Raw genomic sequence first — 18,717 nt, forward strand, 5'->3', positions numbered from 1 at the left:
CCCTCCCGCGCGCCGCCGCGCTCCGCCCTCCGCGTCGCCGCCGCAAGGGGGGAGGGGGCGCGGGCCGGAGGTGGGGCGGCCACACGCACTCCCAGGTCGCCGCAGACCCCCTCTCCACTGCAGAGCGCCCGGGTCCAGCCCCCGCCCCGGCCCCACCCCTGTTCCCTAGACCACGCCCCAGCGGCTACATGGACCCCCTACACACACCCCTGCTCTCTCCATCACATCCTCAGAGTGCGGGTCTTTGAAGCCCCACACCCTGTTGGAGAGCCACCTGGAATCAGGAACTGTTGTACTCTCTTCCGTGACCTCAGACAGGGGTGGAGGCACACCCTGTCAGGAACCCTAGACCAAACACCTCTAATTCCAGAAGCTCTCCCCAGATCATATCTCAGCATCCCAGGGGATCCAGACACCAACCGACCTCCCAGGCATCCTAATTCATACCCAAGGCTCAGATGGCCCACAGACCACACCCCGGAATCCAGGGAGGACTCAGATTATATGTCAGTGTCCATAGAGCCTACCATAGCTTGATTCACTGGGGAACCCTGGGGAGCCACGCGATGTTTCATAGCCATCCAGGATAAAAACTGATCCAACCCCAGCAATGTCTTTTCTCCATCAAGGACTTTAAACCATTCCCTGCCCACCAGAAGCAACTGTATGCCATGACTAATGTCTAAGGGTCCCCCAACATCTCTTCTGCCTATGGGAAGCCATGAAACTCTCATTTCCCCAACTATACCTCAGACTTCCTCTAACACTCCTGGGGACCTTGGGACTGTCACTCTGTCCCTTTCAGACCACCCCTTCTTTGGTGTACCCCACCCCCACCCCCAGCAATCAGTCCTGCTGCCCTCAGCCCCCTGCAACCTCTTCCTCACTCTGACTCCTGTGGGTCCCTAAATACTTTGCTGTCTCCTTGTTTGGACCTTCAGCATCTGACTCCTACCCCAGAGCTGACCTCCTGCCTTTTTTCTCAGAGTCCACTGGGTGTCCCGTGTCATGCTCCGTCTCTTTCTGACATACACACAGGCCACCCAAATTCAGCAAGGCCTCCCTTCAATCTCTATCTCTATCTCTATCTCTATCTCTATCTCTATCTCTATCTCTATCTCTATCTCTATCTCTAATCTATATCTATATCTATTATCTATATCTATATCTATATATAGTACTTATATTATTATCTATATCTATTTTTTTCAGAGTTTTTAAAAGTCAAATGCAGAGATCTGGTTCAGTTCAGCTCCTTCACTGCCAAACCTGGGATGGGACTGTTTCAGTGTCTCTGCCTTCTCCTGTCTGTGGTGACCAGGGTGGACAGGTACCTGCTGCAGTGAACCTTGAATGTCACATTATCCTTGTTCTTCTTGATCCTGACAGATTTGGCATCCTTCTGCAGGGCTGTGAGCAGAAACGCCTTGATTTCCTCAATTTTCCAAGGCATGGCGCTGGGCTCTCCACTCTGGTGTCCACACGTACCCCAAAAAAATCTCCCAGTGGCAAGACCGGAAAAAAAAATGGAAAAACACTCAATATCTATCTTATCATGGTCCCCAGATCCATAGTGTCTCTAACACTTCCCATTTAGGGACACCTCCCCCCAATATGGAGCTCCTCACCCAAACCCCATAAATCTGTCCTAGCCATACCTCCAGAACAGCTCACCGGTGCAAATGACAATTGTCCAATTCCAACCAAGAAGAGCACCAGGGGCCGCTCCCAGTCGCCCCTTCCCACCTGCCCACGCTCTCCAGACACCATTTCCACCTCACCCTTAGTCAGAGCAAGGGAACACAGGTTGAGGAGACAGAAGGAGAAAAGGACTGGGGAGATCTCTCAGCCTGAGAAGAGCTTGCTGTGCAGCACAGGTGGGGGTGGGGGGATGATGGCTCTGGCTCGCTCCAGGAGCCCAGGCTCTGTGGAGGTTGAGACAAGTAGATCCCTGGGGCTTTTTGGCCACCCCACGTCGCCTAATCTGCCAGCCCTAGGCCCCAGTGAGAGATTCTCTCTCATAAGCCAAGTAGGTGAGGGCTGGGGGAATGGCTCCTCTGTTAAACGTGCTGATCCACCAGGGCGCCCAGGTCAATCCCCAGCACCTGTGTATAGTGGCTCACAATTGTCCACAGTTCCAGTCCCAGGGGATCCAGCACCCTCTTCTGACCTCCGCATGCACCAGATATGCACACAGTGCATACAGGCAGGCAAAATACCCACACAGATAAAATAAGTTTATAAAGAAAGAAAAGTCATGTCATGGTGGCTCGTGCCTGTAATCCCAGCACTCAGGAGGCAGAGGCAGGCGGATCACTGAATTCGAGGCCAGGCTGGTCTACCGAGGGAGTTCCAGGACAGCCAGGGCTACACAGAGACGCTGACTCAAAGCGGGTAGAGAGCTGGAGAGCTGTTCAGTGGTTAAGAGCACTGCTGGCTGTTCTTCTGCCAGAGGACCCTGGTTCGGTTCCCAGCACCCACATAGTGGCTCACAACTGTAACTCTAGTTATAGGGCACCAGACACCCTCGCCCAGACACCCTCACCCAGACGTGTATGCAGGTAAAACACCAAAGCACATAAAATAAAAAATAAATTATTAAAAGCAACAATAAATAAAAATAAGGTGAACCACTCCTGAGAAACGACACCTGAAGCTGACCTCTGCCTTACACACACACACACACACACACACACACACACACACACACACTCTCACATGTGTGCACACGTACCACACATAATGAAGAAGGAGAAGAGCTGCAGCAAACAGGGGAGATGTAGCAATGGGTCTAGGGCACTCCCGTAAGAAGGCGCTCCTCTGATTATGCCTATTTTACAGATGAGGACCACTGAGGCAGAGGGCACTGGTCACTGGCCTGGCGTCACACAGGTAAGAAATGGCAGCATGGCACGCGTAAAGAGGAAGCATACGTAAGCATTCGACGCATACAACAGAGAGGTGACGTCACCTGGGACTGAGGTGTGGGAAGAGGGGAAGAGAGTGAGTGAAGAGCCTACAATGCAGGCCTCGCCTCACCGGAGCCCTCGCTCCTGCAACAGATCTTCCAGCACAGACTCAAGACCAACCTATAATTCCTCACCTAGGCCCTACCCCCAATTCTGGTCCCACCTGCTCCCCTTTTTTGCTGTTTTTGTTTGTTTGTTTTGTGTTTTGTGGTGTTTTTCGAGACAGGGTTTCTCTGTGTAGCCCTCTCTGTCCTGGAACTCACTCTGTAGACCAGACTGGCCTCGAACTCAGAAATCCGTCTGCCTCTGCCTCCCAAGTGCTGGGATCAAAGGTGTGCGCCACCACCGCCCAGCCACCTGCTGCCTCTTAAGCCCTGCCCTAAAGCATAAATCTAGCTCTGTATGGCAGGCTGGCCCCGAATTTGCGGTATAAACCAACCTGGCCTTGAACTCAGAGATATCTGCCTGCCTCTGCCTCTCCAGTGTTGGGAGTAAAGGCATGCACCACCACACCCATCCTGAAACTTGAGATTCTAGTTCTTCTTTGGTTTTTCTGGATAGGGTTTCTCAGTAGCTTTGGCTGTCCTGGAACTCTATAGACCAGACTGGCCTCCAATTCACAGAGATCTGCCTGCCTGTGCCTTCCAAGTGCTGGGATCACAGTCATACACCACCACTGCACCACCACTGCACCACCACCATCACCACCACCATCACCACCACCATCACCACCACCACCACCCTCTTCAAGACTTATAGTATTCTTCCTAGGTTCCTTCCATGCACCCACTACTGCCTAAGTCACATTCTCCATCTTTGCCTTCCTACCCAAAAGAATACACACACACACACATAAATACAATTTAATAAAATACATCAATAATTACAAAAATAAGCTAAACATCAGGGTGCTGGTACTTCTTTGAAGAGGCTGGTACTTCTTAGAAGACTGAACCCAGCAAACGGCAACCCCCCCCCCCACCTTTGGTTGGTCTCTGCTTTCCAAATTTACTCTTGATTGGGCAGGTCACCTACACAGTCCTTTCTGACTGGATTATTTGCAGTTCAGCTCTGAAGGAGAGGGAGGAGAGAAATGGCTGTTGAGGTCTGCCTAAAAGACCATGGTGTGCTCCTTGGGCATGGGATAGCCTGTGCCTTTGCCTTCCGTGCCTCAGTTTCTTTGTCTTCAAAGTGAGGTTAATCATGGCTACTTCTTCATTAATGAAGGAATTAATTAAGCTAATGCCTGTATGGTGCCTACAAATAGTTGGCTCATAGGAAGAGCTCAGGGGGCGGGGGTTAGCTGTTAGATATTTGAGGTTGTGGCTGTGTGAACTTAGACAAGTCCCACTGCTTCTCTGATCTCAGCAGGCCAGGGATTGCTTGACCTCTTCATTAGATGCCCTCCTCTTATCCCCAGACCTCTCTTTCCCACCTCTAGCCGTTGGGAACTAAGGCTGTGATCAGAAGAAACATGGGCCGAGTGGAGCCTCTAGCAGAGAAGAGGCAAGCTTGGTCCAAATGTCCCAGAACACGGAAGGCTAAGGGCATTTCTCCATAGCCCACTTTGGAGATATTCTATGCAGAACCTCTAGACAAAGGGTTTGTCTTGACTGGGGGATGAGGAGTGAAGAATCTGAAGGCTGAGAGGGAGAGGCAGGGTTGGAATTCCCTTTTAGGCTCACCTAAGAGCTCCAGGGTTGGGGGAGGGACAGCCCAGGCCCAAGGTCACTGTGTCATAGTTACCATGGCAACGGCCACCTCTCCACGGGGAACCTGGAAAGAGGTAGAGGGAGGGAGTTCCAGGGACCTTGGGTGTGAGGACTGAGGAACGATGGGAGACAGTGGGAGAAGCAGATTCACCTCTGTGATGGCTGCCCATCTCAGAGCCCTTGGGTACTCAATACATGTCCTTCAAAGACAGACGGAGGTCTGAGAAAATTCAGTGCCCTGGTGTGCAAGGAAAAAAAAAAAGAAAAGAAAAAGGCAAGAGTATAGGAAGTGTCCGTTTCCCTGAGTCTTCAAGCCCTCTGGGGCTCACTGAGAGTTCTGAGTCCTCTCCTCCACTCACAGTCCTGGGCCTTCAGGCTTAGCAAACCCTCAGCCTACCCATCCCTCAGCATCCTCCTAAATGCCTGAAGCAATTACATTTTGATCCTTTGACATTTTTTGGCCTTTAAATTCTTCCTACCTGAGGGCTCGGTTGAGAAAAGTACCATTTGGCACCAAAGATGCCTTCTAGTCCCAGAGTGGGAAACGGGTGGAGAAAGGGCGCCAGCACTCTGCTCTCGAGGGTCTTTACCCCCGCAGGAGTGACCCTTCACAGATTCAAACATCCCTTCAAATTCCTTAAGGGGACCCAGGCCACCTCAGGAAACCCCATGGTCCCCTCCCCTGGTTTCTGAGAAACAGGTGTCTGTTCTCCTGGGACCAGCTTGGTTTCGCTAGAAACGTCCGCCCCCTCCCGGCCACGAGTTGGAACTGTAGGGACTGTCAGCCCGCACAAAAGGCGCAGATTCTGCAGATACCACGCCGCTAAGGTCCTGAAATTTTAACCTTTATTTAGTTCTTGAATGTTCATATCCTATCAGTCTGAATCTTCAGAAGTAAGGATTCCAAATCCGTGCCTCAAAGGTCAACGGAAGAAAGCTAACTTTTCCTTCAGCCAGGTCTCGGTGAGGTCGTCTGTGGTGCGGATTTCAAACACCTGGCAAAGAGCAATCGGCATTATGATCCAATGAGGATTCCGGCCCGCTAGGACTCGGGAGTCCAGATTCCAGCCACCCTCCTCCAAACCCAGGAGCGCGTGCCCCAGCCCTCCTACGAGAAGCCCAGGAGTCACCCTCCTGACTTTGTGTGATTGTCAAGAAATCGTCCTGCTTCCAATCCAGAGATCCCTGCCTCCACACCCCTCCTTCCTCAGACCCTGGAGTCCCCGGCCACCCCTCCTCCCTCAGACCCTCAGGGTGCCCAGCCCCTCCAGGGCTGGGGCCCCTCCGGACCTTCGTAAGCTCCGCGATCTGCACCAGCCTGTTTTTACTTCCTGCGTACATCATCTGTTGTTCAGGCTTGCAGCCTGTGTGAGAAAAGGGAGAGAGGGATGTGGTTGGGAACACAATATAACTAACTGGTAAAGCTCTAGTAATGCCCAGCCGACACAGACGTTCAAGGGACCTTGGAGGAGGCCTTGAAAGTTATCCGCGCTCAAGAGTTTTCTACATTTGTTTGGGAGCCTCAAGTCAGAGTGGGGGTCTCTGGGAGATTCAGAAGCCTGTGGGGAAATTACAGGTAACACGAACAGGATTTCATGAGTTCTTGATGAACCTAAATGGCTGCCTTCACTTCAGAGCTCCCACACATACAGTCACATGATTACACTTTTTTTTTTCTTTTCCTTAGACAGGGTCTCGCTGTGTAGCCCAAATCGATCTTGAACTCACTGTGTAGACAAGACTGGCTTTGCTTTCGCAAAGATCTGCCCGCTCCTGCCTCCAGAGTGCTGGGATTAACAGCCTGAGCCGCCACGCCTGCCTGCCCGACTGCTTCAGATTAGCTGTAGTTTAATCCGGCCTGGCACCGACTTCCCAAGGGTGTGTGTGTGTGTGTGTGTGTGTGTGTACAACCTCTATGTAGCTCTGGCTGTCCTGGGACCTGCTATTCATACCAGGCTGGTCTCAGATTCACAGAGATCTGCCTGCCTCTGCCTCCTGTGTGCTGGCTTTAAAAGGTGTGTACCACAATACCTGGTTACCATTGCACCCTCGTACTGATTTTTGTTTTAGTTTGTTGCTGCTGGGGATAGAACTCCAGGCTGTGGCATACTGGGCCAGTGCTCTTCCAACTTCCATATTTATACTTAGAGGTGCCTGTACCCACTTACAGACACCTCCATACTGATACACACTCACAAACACACACTCATGCACACTCAACACACTCCACACTCACACACACTCATACTCTTGCACACACTCACAGACTTACACACAAACACACATTCATACACACTCAAGACACATACACATGCAACACAGAATCACTCACAAACACACACACACTCACACTCACTCACACACAGGCTCACTCACAAACACACAAACTCACACTCACTCACACTCATAAGCACCCTCAAACACACACACTCACACTCATAAACACACTCAAATACACACACACTCACACACACACATACACACACACTCACACACACACTGCTCCTCAGACTTTAAGACACTGTCCTCACCCACGGGGCTGGAGAAGATGAAACACAAAGGGTAGGACACCCTGCCGTCATCGTGCACGTACTTGTAGCTGTAGACCACAAACCTAGGGAAGAGAAAGAGAATTCACACTCTAGACCTAAGAAGCTGCGCGATCGATCGATCGATGTTCGCTGAGTTCACATCCTTGAATCTGGGGCTAGGCCCCCCGACTTCGACTATCCCGATAATGCGACCTGAGGGTTGGCTCAGCAGTTGCATGCTGGGAGCTAGTGCCTGACCCAGGAGCTGGAACTGAGTGTGAGCCAAGGTGCTTAGTGCCACAGTCTGATTGGATTTCACCGAAAAGACAAACTAAGATAAACCTCTAAACAAAATCAGTATCGAACCCCGTCCGTCCTTCCGTCCCCCACTTTCCCGGGCGAGGCCCCCTACAGGGCCCTCGCTCTTTGCGGTTGTCAAAGGTCCCTGAGCAGGGGAATGAATTCCAAAACCCAAGAGACCCCGAAAGAAATGAGTCAGGATGTGAACAGACCAGTTTGAGTCAGGCAGAGCGGCACAGGCCTCTGATGCCAGGACTCGGAAGGCTAGAGCAAGAGCTTGGAACTCAGACCGCGCGGAGCAGTAATCCCAGCGCTTGGGAGGTAGAGGTAAACCGATCGATCGGGAATCCAGGGCTGTTCTTGACTGTATATTGAGTTCAGAGCCAACCTGGTATACAGGAGACTGTGTTTCAAAGAAACAAAAGGAGTTCTGTGATTGAGTACTTTTTTTTGTTCTTATCTAAGTCTGCAGATCAGTTTCCCAGGACCCAATGTCAGGTGGCGCACGTATAAACGTGCACATACTTGGACATAGACACATACGCATAAATAATAAATTAAATCCTCTTTTAAAAGGGGGAGTGCTGGAAGAGACGATTGTTGCTCTTACAGAGGACTGGGTTTAGTTCCCTGCACCCACAAAGTGGCCCACAATGCTCTGTACCTCCAGTTCTAGGAGATACAAAGCCCCGCTCTGCCCTCTAAGGACTTAAAGTGTATAGACATGCATGAAAACATGCATGCACATAATTTTTAAAAAAATATCTACTTTGAGATGGGGGCTCACTATCTAGTCCAGTTGCCCTGGAACTGTCTTTGTAGACCAGGCTGGTCTGGAACTCTCAGAGATCCACCTGCCTCTGCCTCCCGAGTGCTGGGATTAAAGGTGTGTGCTACCAAGCCAGGTGGTGGTGACACATGCCTTTAATCCCAGCACTTGGGAGGCAGAGGCAGGCGGACTTCTGAATTCAAAGCCAACCCGGTCTACAGAGTGAGTTCCAGGACAGCCAGGGCTACACAGAGAATCCCTGTCTTGGAAAAAAAAACAAAAAATTAAAAAGAAATGGGGAAAAAAAGATGCATGTTACCGCCACCTGTCCTTAATTTTTTTTAAATGCTCTCCTGATTTGTTTACCCCTTAAAAAAATTATTAGTATAAGGGCTGGAAAGATGACTCAGTTTTTAGAAGCACTTGCTGCTCTTGCAGAGGACCTAGGTTCCATTCCCAAGACCCACAAGGTAGCTTAATACTCTGGTTACAGGAGATCCTATGATGTGTTCTGCCCTCTGCAGGCACCAGGCACGTATGTGGTACACAGTCATAACTGCAGGCAAAATACTCATGTACATAAAACAAATAGATACATCTTTAACATACTGGGGGGAAATTCTGCAATAAAATAATATTATATCAACAAAAGTTTCTAGACTATGACTTCTTGGCTTCAAACTCAGAGATCCTGAGCCCATAAACAGAGCTGGAGCCCAACAGTCCCTCAGTTTAGAGGTCTATCCACCCCCTACCCATAGTCCTCCACTCAACAACCCCTTCCCCCCATATACCTGGGCTGTCTCTCTGGCAACTCCAACTTAAGTTCCTCTGGGGAAACATTCTGAGACAGAGGGAGAGGGAGAGGGAGAGAGAGAGAGAGAACAAATGTCACTCAATCATTAACTGATCACTGAAAATGTGCAGAGCCATTGTTCTAAGAAGTGCGTGTGAACTCATGGGGATTTCTCAGAACCTTGAGACAGTCTTATTATGCCCACTTGACAGCTACAGAAACTGAGGCCCAGCACTGCCAACGGACTTGCCCCACACTGCATAAGACAGTAAAAGCCAGAGTTCCGATTTGAATCTGCGTTCCCATGGTAACCGCTCTAGTATACTTCCTTTTCAGGGACCTAAGGGAGCCTAGCTCTTCCTGGTCAACCCTTCCCTGCCCAACAGCCTCGGCTCCAGAAGGAAGGCAGGAAGGAAGACTGTTGCAGAGGGAGAAGCTGCGGTGGGACGTTGATCCAGTTATAGGGTTGCTCGTGGCTTTGGGCTACCTTATCTAAAATGAAAACTAGTTTTAAGCTCTAGGGCCTCTCTCTACAGACAAGAGTTCTGGACAGCTCTCCTCCCAACCTTTTCTTTTTAACTTCCGTGCTGCCTGGTTTGTGTCCGCTTGACAAGCTGTAGTCATCTGAGGAGAGGGAACCTCAACTGAGAAGTTGCCTCCATTGGATCGGAGGCAGGCAAAGCCTATGGGGCGCTTTCTCTAGTGACACAGGAACTCTCAGCTCCACTGTGGTATACCACTCCTGGCCTGGCCGTCCTGGGAACTATAAGGAAGCAGGTTGGCCTCGCCACGAGAAGCCAGCCAGCAGCGCCCTTCCTTCCAAGGCCTCCATCAGCTCCTGCCTCCAGGTGCCTGTCATGTTTGAGTTCCTGTCCTGACTTTCCTCAGCAGATTGTGATTCAGGCTATGTAAGCCAAATAAACCCTTTTCTTCCCAACTTGCTTTTGGTCATAGTGTTTCATTGCAGCAATCGTGACACTAAAACACCTGGCTTTTTTTTTTTTTTTTTTTTTTTTTTTTTTTTTTTTTTTTGCAGAGGTAAGGCCTGGAACTCACTATGTAGACCAGGCTGGCCTCAAACACACAGAGTGATCTGCTTGCTTCTGCCTCTTGAGTTGGGGCATTAAAAGCTAGTACCACCAGGCACATGCCTCTTAATCCTTGCACTTGGGAGGCAGAGGCAGACAGATTTCTGAGTTTGAGGCCAGCCTGGTCTACAGAGTGAGTTCCAGGACAGCCAGGGCTATACAGAGAAATCCTGTCTCGAAAAACCAAAAAAAAAAAAAAAAAAAGCCAGTACCACCACACCCAGCCTTTATTTGGCTTTTTTGATACAGGGTCTCTTGTAGTCTAGGCTAGCTTCCAACCAACACTGTAACCAAGAATGACCTTGAGTTCTGGTCCCTCTCTCTCCGCCCCTGGAGTACCAGCATTGCAAACCTGTGTCACTGTGCCCTGTTTATGAGGTACCTGTTCCAACCCTGGGAGCACCCTACCAACTTTGTCCCAGGCCTCTCCGTGTTTTGGGCACCCGGCATCCCAGCCCCTCACCTGGAACTCGTCCTCCAGCACCACCATCTGCCGATCTTTGTCCACTTTCACTGGGGAGGGATAGAACGCAGATTACAGACCCCTCCCCATCCCCGGGGGACACCAGCCCAGCCTTCCCCACCTTGCCCCACCAGCCCCCCACACACACACCACCCTTCACAGGGCAGAGGTCACTGACTTATGATGGCTGCATTGTTGGTCTCTTTTCGGAAACGGAATTTCCTCAATATTTCCTTTAGCTCCGGGTCCACTTCACACACCACCAGGGAGTCAGACTGCCAATAGGACAGAGAAGACCTGAGCTGGCCCCTTTCCTGACTTCGCGTCCTCATCAATCAAAGAAGACGCGGAAGCTAGCCCCTATGAGAGGCCTTTGGCAAGCACCTGGGCAGAGGGCCAGTTACCAAGACACACAGTCCAGCTCGGAGGCCTACACAGAGGCCAGGAGCCACCTGCCTGGAGGGCACTCTTGGATCACCCAGAAGGCCTAAGGATCTGCTTGCCGGGGCTAAACCACACAGGGTCCCTTCCTGCCTGTGACCTTCACCCCCAGCTGACCCCCATCCGGTACCCTCTTTGCTCCTAAACCCAGCCCCTCACCCGTCCTCGGCACCCAGGCCCTCTGACCATGTTTGTCTGTCCTCAGGCCTCTTCTCAGTTCCTCTGTCTTCTAGGGGTGGGGGCCCAGGCTGAGAGGGGCAGGCTGCGAAAGGGGGAAGCTTTCAGCTAACACCACATCCTGTTTATGCCTGGCTTAGGACAACTGTCACAAAGGGTGCCTCCCCTTCCTTCCTTCCCTGCATCAGTCAGAACCTGTGAGGCTTTTCAATCACTAAGATGGGGGTTCGAATACTGCCTCACTGTGGCCCTTGTTAAATTCACATCTCTGGTCTGGGATTTCCATGAAGAGAAAATAGTTTCGACTATCTCCCAGATTGGTAGAGATGCCTAATAAAGAATAGATAAGCCGGGTGTTGTGGAACACACGTTTATTTTTTATTTTCTGGGTTTTTCAGGACATGGTTTCTCTGTGTAGGTCCTCTCTTGTAGACCAGGCTGGCCTTGAACTCAAAGATCAGCCTGTCTCTGCCTCCCAAGTGCTGGGATTAAAGTTTGCTGCCACCCACTGCTAAATTCAACTTATTTTATCAACTCCATCTTTCCAGACCCTGCTGCCTCTAGAGCCCTGACAGGCTACGTGGAGAAACCGTGTCTCAAAAGTGAATGAATGCTGGGATGGAAATGGTGGCCTATTGTTGGAGAGATGTTTTTGAATATTCAAATGGAATAATTGAGTTACAAGCTAGTTGGGAACAAGCCTAGCTTAAGGCCAAAAGCTATTAAATAAATATAAAGGCCTCTGTGTTATTTGGGAGCAAGGGCAGGCATAGAAAAAGCCCAAACAGTTACAGCATTTTACATATGTGTGTGTGTGTGTGTACATATATGATGTTCAAATATACACCTATATACTGATATATGTATACATATATTATCTAATACATTATATAGTTATAAATATATAATTAAATATATTTAATTAAATCTATAAAATTTAAATATAATTGTTTATTAATTATATAACATAGCACATATATAATACCATGTATACACACACACACACACACACATATATAAAATCTTCCAGCACTCAGGATTACCAAGTCTGAGGCCAACCTAGTTGACAACAGTGAACTCCAGGATAGTCAGAGTTACACAGAGACATTGCATACCAAAGGCCAACATAGGGCCGGTGAGATGGCTCAGAAGGTAAAGGTACTTGCTACCAAGCCTGAAAAATTGAATTCATTCCTTGGACCCACATGGAAGGAGAGAACTGATTCCCACAAATTGTCCTCTGACCTCCACAAGTGGGATGTGGCATGTTCATGCAGGCACAGACATAAACAAATAAAGTCTAATAAGAAATGTAAAGGGAGAAGGAGATTCTAGCAGAGCACCATGACATGTGCCTCGAGTTCAGCACTGAGGAGGCAGAGGCAGGAGGATGGCGAACTGCGGGCCAACCTGAGCTACACAGCTCAGCTTTTTGTCAAAAACAACAAAACAGAGGCAGCCCTTTAATTTTACAATTTGACTAAAGAAAGACAGGAGATCAAGAGCTAAGGACAACCTTGGCTACATAGCCAATTTGAGGCCAGCCTGGACTATGGTGAAGCCAGCCTGGGCATACACAAGATCCTGTCTCAAAAAAAAAAAAAAAAAAAAAGCAACATCGAAAAGCAGGGAGTTCCAGAGATGGCTCACCACCCAAGACCAGTTAAGAACACTGGCAGCAGAGAAGTGGTGGTGCACGCATCTCATCCCAGCACCCTGGAGGCAGAGGCAGGCAGATCTGTGAGTCTGAGGTCAGCCTGGTCTATACAGTGATTTCAGGATAGCCATAGCTACACAGAAAAACCCTTCTCAAAAAAAAAAAAAACCAAAAAAACAAAAAACAAACAAAAAACAACCAAACACAGACTAGAAAATCTAGTAAAATAAACAGGCATTGAGGGGTTGTGTGTAGTTCAGAGACAGCACACGTTATCATGCATAGGGCCTGGCCTTTTGATCTCATGAGTGTCCCACACAGACACACAAGTTCTCCTTCCCTTGAAACAATTCCTGGGTAATGTGACCTACTTCCGTGCATAAATTTTGAAAAAAAAATCAATTCATAAAGCTAACTCCTATAAAGAAGAAATAATGGCGAAGTAACTTATGAGAAAACTATATGTATTTTAGTGAAGAAATATAGGCAAGCAAAGAAAATATTTCTAAGTCTTTGTTCCACTTGGTTTTCTGTGATGCCTCCTCTCTTTAATATTGGGCAGGTCCCGTCGCTGGTCTCCATGCCACCTACCAGGCACCTCTTCAGCTCTTCCACAACTCTTCCTATAATCTGTCCCTGTCCTTGATGGGCCTTCCCCTGAGCCTCCATTGCAATGTTAGTTCTTCTATTTTAAAAACAAAGAACCCCTTCTCTAGTTTGTGTGGTGGTACAGATCTCTAACCCCAGCACTCAGGAGTCTGAGGCAGGAGTCTTGGCCAGCCATGAATATCTAAAAAGACATTGTCTCCAAAAACCAAAACTAAAGGCAGAGAGGGCTGGAAAGATGGCTCAGAGGTTAAGCACACTGACTGCTCTTCCACAGAGGTACTGAGTTCAATTCCAGCAACCACATGGTGGCTCAAATGTCTGTAATGGGATCTGACACCCTCTTCTGGTGTGTCTGAAGACAACTACAGTGTACTTATACATAAAATAAATAAATAAATAAATCTTTAAAAAAAAAAGATTTAATATATGTGTTTCTCTGTGTAGCCCTGGCTGTCCTGGAACTCACTCTCTAGACCAAACTGGCCTCGAACCCAAAGAGCCACCTCCTTCTGCCTCTGGAGTGCAGGGTCTCATTATGAAGACCAGGCTAGCTTCGAGCTTACAGAAATGCTCTGTTGGGATAGGATGCGCCGCTAAACCCAGTTCCATCTACTCTTTCTTGTGCCATCTTCACAATCTCGGTATAGTGCTCATTTCTTTTCTCAACTCATGTGCCCTCATTTCTCAGTGTTCAGTCTGAGCCTTGTCTCCATTCATCCCTCACACCCTCCTTGGGATCGGTCACCAACTCCCACAGCTTCAATTACCATCTCTAATGATCCTTAAATCCTGGTCTGCAGCCTCAATCTGTCCCCGGGGTGGGGCAACGGTCTTGACCTCAGTATTGGGTGTCCCACACTGAGCTTCTCCTCTGGGATCCAATCTCCCAGAGGGCTTTGTCCTGGTCTTTTCCGCCCTGTGGCCACCCAGTGGCAAAAGGCTAGTTCAATGGGCCACCTGAGCGTCCCTCCCACTTTGCACCTCCTCCCTCCCCAAGGTCCCTCCCAGATGCAATCCTGCCCCGACTCCCCAGATAGCTTCCCGGGCTCTCCCTTCAGTGTTCCATTCCTTCTCAACCCACTTCTCCTTGTAAACCAGAGGCGCCCCTTTCAAACAACTCCCAAGTCCCCGAGACCTTCCTGGCCCCGTCACTCCAGTCGCTTGTGCCTTCAGCACAAGTGCAGGCTCCCTCCAGTGGCCAAACATCTGGTCGCAGCTCATTTCCTACCACTCCCTGTCGTAAATTCGACACTCCACCCTGACTGTATTTTCTCGGAGTTCTCGGAACAAGCCACGTCGCTGTCACCCTTCTGGAGAGCCGGCCCCTTTCCAATCAGTTCGCCCCGACGCAGGACAGTTTGTGGATGGACAAAAGTGATGGGCGCCATCTCCATTTATTGACAGCCTCTTATGTGTGGGGTCTTTTCTCTTTCCACCTTTACGAGGGTCGACCTCGCTCATCTTGAGGTGTCGCTTGAGGCGCTGCCGATCGACACCAGGAGCCGGGATGCAGAATTGTCATCCCAAAGGGCGAGGGTCCTACAGGACACAGACCCTGGGTGGGGCGTGTCCGAGGGGCGGAGAGGAGGGGTCCTTGAACGCCAGAATGAGGAATTGTGACTCGGTTCGCCGCCACTGAGTTAGACGGGCGCGAGACTGCCCCCTGCGGGTCCGTAGGTCCAATCGCGGGCTCCGCCAGACCGTTGCCCGGGGCAACGCGGTGCGCGCCCCTCCTCTTCCCGGCCCTCTGCGCTCCGCCCGGGGCCTGGCCGTCTGCCCGTCACCTTCTCGTCAGACCAATCGTGGTGAGGAGGGGGCGGGCCTCTCAGGCCTCGTTCCAGCCCCGTCGCTCCCCTCCAGGCCAGGACCCCGCCTTTTTCGCCGCACACCTCCCACCCTCCGGGCTGCCCTCGCCGCCAGTTGGCTGGGCTCACCGTCTGTCAATCGGGTGTGAGCTAATGCTGGCGCACAGTGGTCCTCCGGGGCGGGGCCAGGGGCGGTGACGCACGGCGCGGTGACGCAGCGCGACGGCGGCGGCGGCGGCGGCGGCGGTGGTCGGTGCGGGAGGAGGGAGGGGAGCTCTCGGGCCAGAGAGGGGGCGACGGCGGCGGCGACGGCGGCGGCGGCAGCGGCGCTGGTGGCGGCGGCTGCCTGAGGAGGCGCGGGTGGCGGCGGCGGCGGCGGAGGCCGAGGCGGTGAGTCTCGGGCAAGGCCGGGCCGGCGGGCGCGGGGCGGCGGCGGTCGAGGCGCGCGGCGCTCCCCTCAGGGCGACCCAGGCCGCGCGGCCGGCCCCGCCCCCTCAGGGACCCCGCGCCGCGGGCTGGGGCGGGCGGCGGACTCGGGCCTCGGGAGGCCGGAGGATCCCGGAGGACCCCTTAGGGTCCGGCACTTAGCCCGCCTCTCCCCACCCGGGCCCCTTCCTCAGTTTCCCTCCCAAACCGTCACGCCCTGGGGATAGCCGAGGGGCCGGGCCCGGGACCTCCGTCCGGACCGGCACGCATCTGCCTGGTCGTCCCGCACGACTCCAGCGGCCTCCCCGGAGACCACCCTCGGCTTTCAACTGCCTCCTCTGGGGACGTTCCCCGTGGATCCCCGCCCTTTGGTCCTTGGTTCTCTCCCCACATCTCCCTCCTGGATCGCTACACATTCCTCGGTGGCCACTCGTCGTCTGTCTCCACAGCACATAAATTTCAGGCATCTCCCCCCGGAACCGCCTTAAAGCCCCCAAACCGCCCCCAGATACTCTGTCTGCATCACATATCCAAGCCGTCCTTGACTCCTTCAGACTTCTTCAAATACCCCAAGAATTTACCCTCCTACCTATCCCCATTCCAAAAATCTTAGAGACTTCACTCTTACCCCCAAATTCTTCAGGATATCCCTGGCAAACACTAACTACATCATCTTTGAAGAGCTTGCATATCCCAGAACAATCTTCATATTCTCATGAAGTGCTCTTAGATACCAGAACTCTCCTCTCTTTCCTTCCTCCTCCTGTATGCACCCTGTCCTCTTCTCATATTTCTTAGACCCTTCTATAAGTTTCCAAAATCTGGCCCAGAGACCTCATGTTCCACAAATATTCCCCACCTTGGAATGCTCTAGAGGTGATCTCGTGTACCCCAACCCCTTTCTCCTGAGCCCCTACACCTACTAATCCTGAAAGTCTCCTGAGTTTCTCTTATATTCCCAAAACCTCTTCTAAATCCTCTCTTCTGTATCCCAGGTCCTTTTCAGTAACACACACACACACACACACACACACACACATGTTTTAAAAATAGTGTATACAGACTCCAAAAAGTTTCCTCATAGCCTCTGACCCTCTAGAACTTTTCTTGGATAGGAAAATTTGAAACTCCCTTTCTAGCCTTAGGTAAACTTTCTGATGCTCTCCCTTACAATCCTGAAGCACCCCTCTAAGCTGCAGCTTTCAAGATCTCCTTGCATCCAAGAACTTAGTAACCCTGAAACAGCCTTTAAAATATTCTTAGAGATCCTGACATTCCTAGAACCTTATTATTTCTCAGACTTTCTTACTAAAAGACTTTTCTAGCTATCTCTTCCTCAGAATCCCCCTCCCCCCAATTCTCTAGAACCATCTTTAGAAAGCCTTAGACACCTACCTAATCTTCCTTCAATATAGCTGAACACCCAGAGTTCTCTGTAAAAAATCTACTCTGGTGCTTTTAGGTCTTCATTAGGAGTCTTCCTCCAGCCCTGTATGCATGTTTTGTTTTTTTAACTTGAGGTTTCTCATAAAGCCCCCCCCAACTCCTAGCCTACCCTATATTTAAAAATCCCTCTGTCAGGACCTTTCTCAGAAGACCACGTACTACCTAAGACATTCTTTAGAGATTTTTCTCCCAAGCCCTGTGTCAGTAATCTCTAGCACTGTCAGATGTATCTTCAGGACCCTGTCAGATGTATCCCAGTTAGGATGAATCTCTTCTTTCTATTATCCCTCCATTTTTATTCCTTTGACATTATAACCCCTTCTGTATACTCAGCCCACTTCCCCCATTATTTCTGCAGGGGCCCCAGCATCCTTCAGACTCTCCTTCCCAAATTTCCTCTACTTCTGGAATCCCAGTGCTTGGAAACTCTTCTCTCAATAGAACAACTGACTGACCTACCTATTTTCTTTCTTCCTTCTTTCCTTCCTTCTTTCATTTATTTTTAGTCCTGACCCCCCATAGGTTTCTCCTTTCAGAAATGGAAAGATCTCAACACCCACTTAGAAACTTTTTGATAACTCACTTCGCTTTCTTCCCTTTAATTTTTGAAGACCCATTACTGAAGAACTCCCTTTCCCTCTGTCAATGACTCTCAAAGTATGGTTAGTTAAACCTGCAGCAGCATTGGTTGGAAAATGCCAATTCTTGGGTCTTACTCAGACGTACTGAATCAGAAAACCTCAAAGCAGAGCCCAACAATCTGAGTTTTTAACAAATGCTCCTGGTGATTCTGATGTATGCTCTCAAGTTTTGAGAACCACTGCTTCTCAGAGGATATCTCCACAAAAAGTCTTCCTGAAAAAGCCCTAAAAATGTGCCTCCACTGCTGCAGACCCTCATTTTCCCAAGAATCCACTGTGTGAAGTACCCATCCTCTAGAATGACTTCTTACCCACTTTGGAAGGATCTTGGCTTCTCCACAAGGTTACCCCACCCTCTGAGTAATTACTTCAGATTCTGCCTTTGAATAGTTCCTTTTCAGCTCTTCCTCAGCACTTTCTCCTTCTACCCCTCAGGTCCACTACAGAGCCTTTGCTGCTTTTGCTTTAAATTGCTGCCTCCATGTACACATATGTCCCTTTCATCTCCTCATTTCTCTTTCCATATGGCCATCTTCAGATCTGTTTCTCAAATGCCAAGGGTCCTCAGTGCACTTCATAGAGCACCATTCACTTTCCTACTTGTAGTTTTATATGCACTTTCCCATTTACCTTCACCAGACAGGAAGCAAGAAGCACAGGATGTATCTGAATGTGCCAGGTGTTCCCCAGGAATGAGTGGGCACTATTAGAGAATGGGTAGCTCTAACTTTCTCAGATCCCACTCCCATTCATGTCTGGCATACTTTCCCCACCCCTTGCTTATACTCTTGCCCCACTACTTCTATTCATGAAACTTTTCTTGGCACTGATTCTGAACTATCCTATATTCTGTTCTGGTGTCCTACCTCACCTCATCTGGTTAGCTT

General features: G+C 50.2%; 2 protein-coding genes and 1 pseudogene across 5 annotated transcripts in view; 1 reads left to right on the forward strand and 2 right to left on the reverse strand.

The window, feature by feature from the left end:
- Positions 1 to 1,243: 1,243 nt before the first annotated feature.
- Positions 1,244 to 2,072, reverse strand: LOC127697074 (60S ribosomal protein L38-like; annotated as a pseudogene).
- A 3,438-nt stretch (positions 2,073 to 5,510) lies between these two features.
- On the reverse strand, positions 5,511 to 11,372 carry Gmfg (glia maturation factor gamma). Of its 3 annotated transcripts, none has more exons than XM_052167646.1 (8): positions 11,256 to 11,372; positions 10,807 to 10,903; positions 10,629 to 10,678; positions 9,076 to 9,125; positions 7,901 to 7,915; positions 7,213 to 7,295; positions 5,972 to 6,045; positions 5,511 to 5,676 (listed from the first exon to the last, which is right to left on the reverse strand). In XM_052167646.1, the coding sequence occupies exons 1-8, from the start codon at positions 11,256 to 11,258 to the stop codon at positions 5,605 to 5,607; spliced, it is 444 nt and encodes a 147-aa protein (XP_052023606.1). In that variant the 5' UTR covers positions 11,259 to 11,372; the 3' UTR covers positions 5,511 to 5,604. The 3 variants fall into 3 exon arrangements, with proteins under 3 accessions (XP_052023606.1, XP_052023597.1, XP_052023601.1); XM_052167637.1 differs by having other exon boundaries at positions 11,229 to 11,341; XM_052167641.1 differs by lacking the exon at positions 7,901 to 7,915 and having other exon boundaries at positions 11,229 to 11,339.
- A 4,204-nt stretch (positions 11,373 to 15,576) lies between these two features.
- The window catches only part of Samd4b (sterile alpha motif domain containing 4B), a 39,376-nt gene continuing 36,235 nt past the window's right edge, over positions 15,577 to 18,717 (forward strand). For both annotated transcript variants that reach the window (XM_052167607.1, XM_052167611.1), the window contains exon 1: positions 15,577 to 15,707. The gene's annotated coding sequence lies outside the window, so the exon portion shown is untranslated. The remainder of the gene's footprint in view (positions 15,708 to 18,717) is intronic.

This window comes from Apodemus sylvaticus, chromosome 1, assembly GCF_947179515.1.
Source record: "Apodemus sylvaticus chromosome 1, mApoSyl1.1, whole genome shotgun sequence".
NCBI lineage: Eukaryota > Metazoa > Chordata > Mammalia > Rodentia > Muridae > Apodemus > Apodemus sylvaticus.

What these genes read in the sequence shown, in the direction of transcription:
- Gmfg (XM_052167637.1), bottom strand. Translation starts at nt 11,258, where the DNA reads ATGGTCAGAGGGCCTGGGTGCCGAGGACGG. An exon ending in GGCCTGGGTGCCGAGGACGG is followed by an intron (nt 10,904 to 11,228) that starts GTGAGGGGCTGG and finishes TCCTATTGGCAG; the next exon opens with TCTGACTCCCTGGTGGTGTG. An exon ending in TGCTGGAGGACGAGTTCCAG is followed by an intron (nt 9,126 to 10,628) that starts GTGAGGGGCTGG and finishes CCTCTGTCTCAG; the next exon opens with AATGTTTCCCCAGAGGAACT.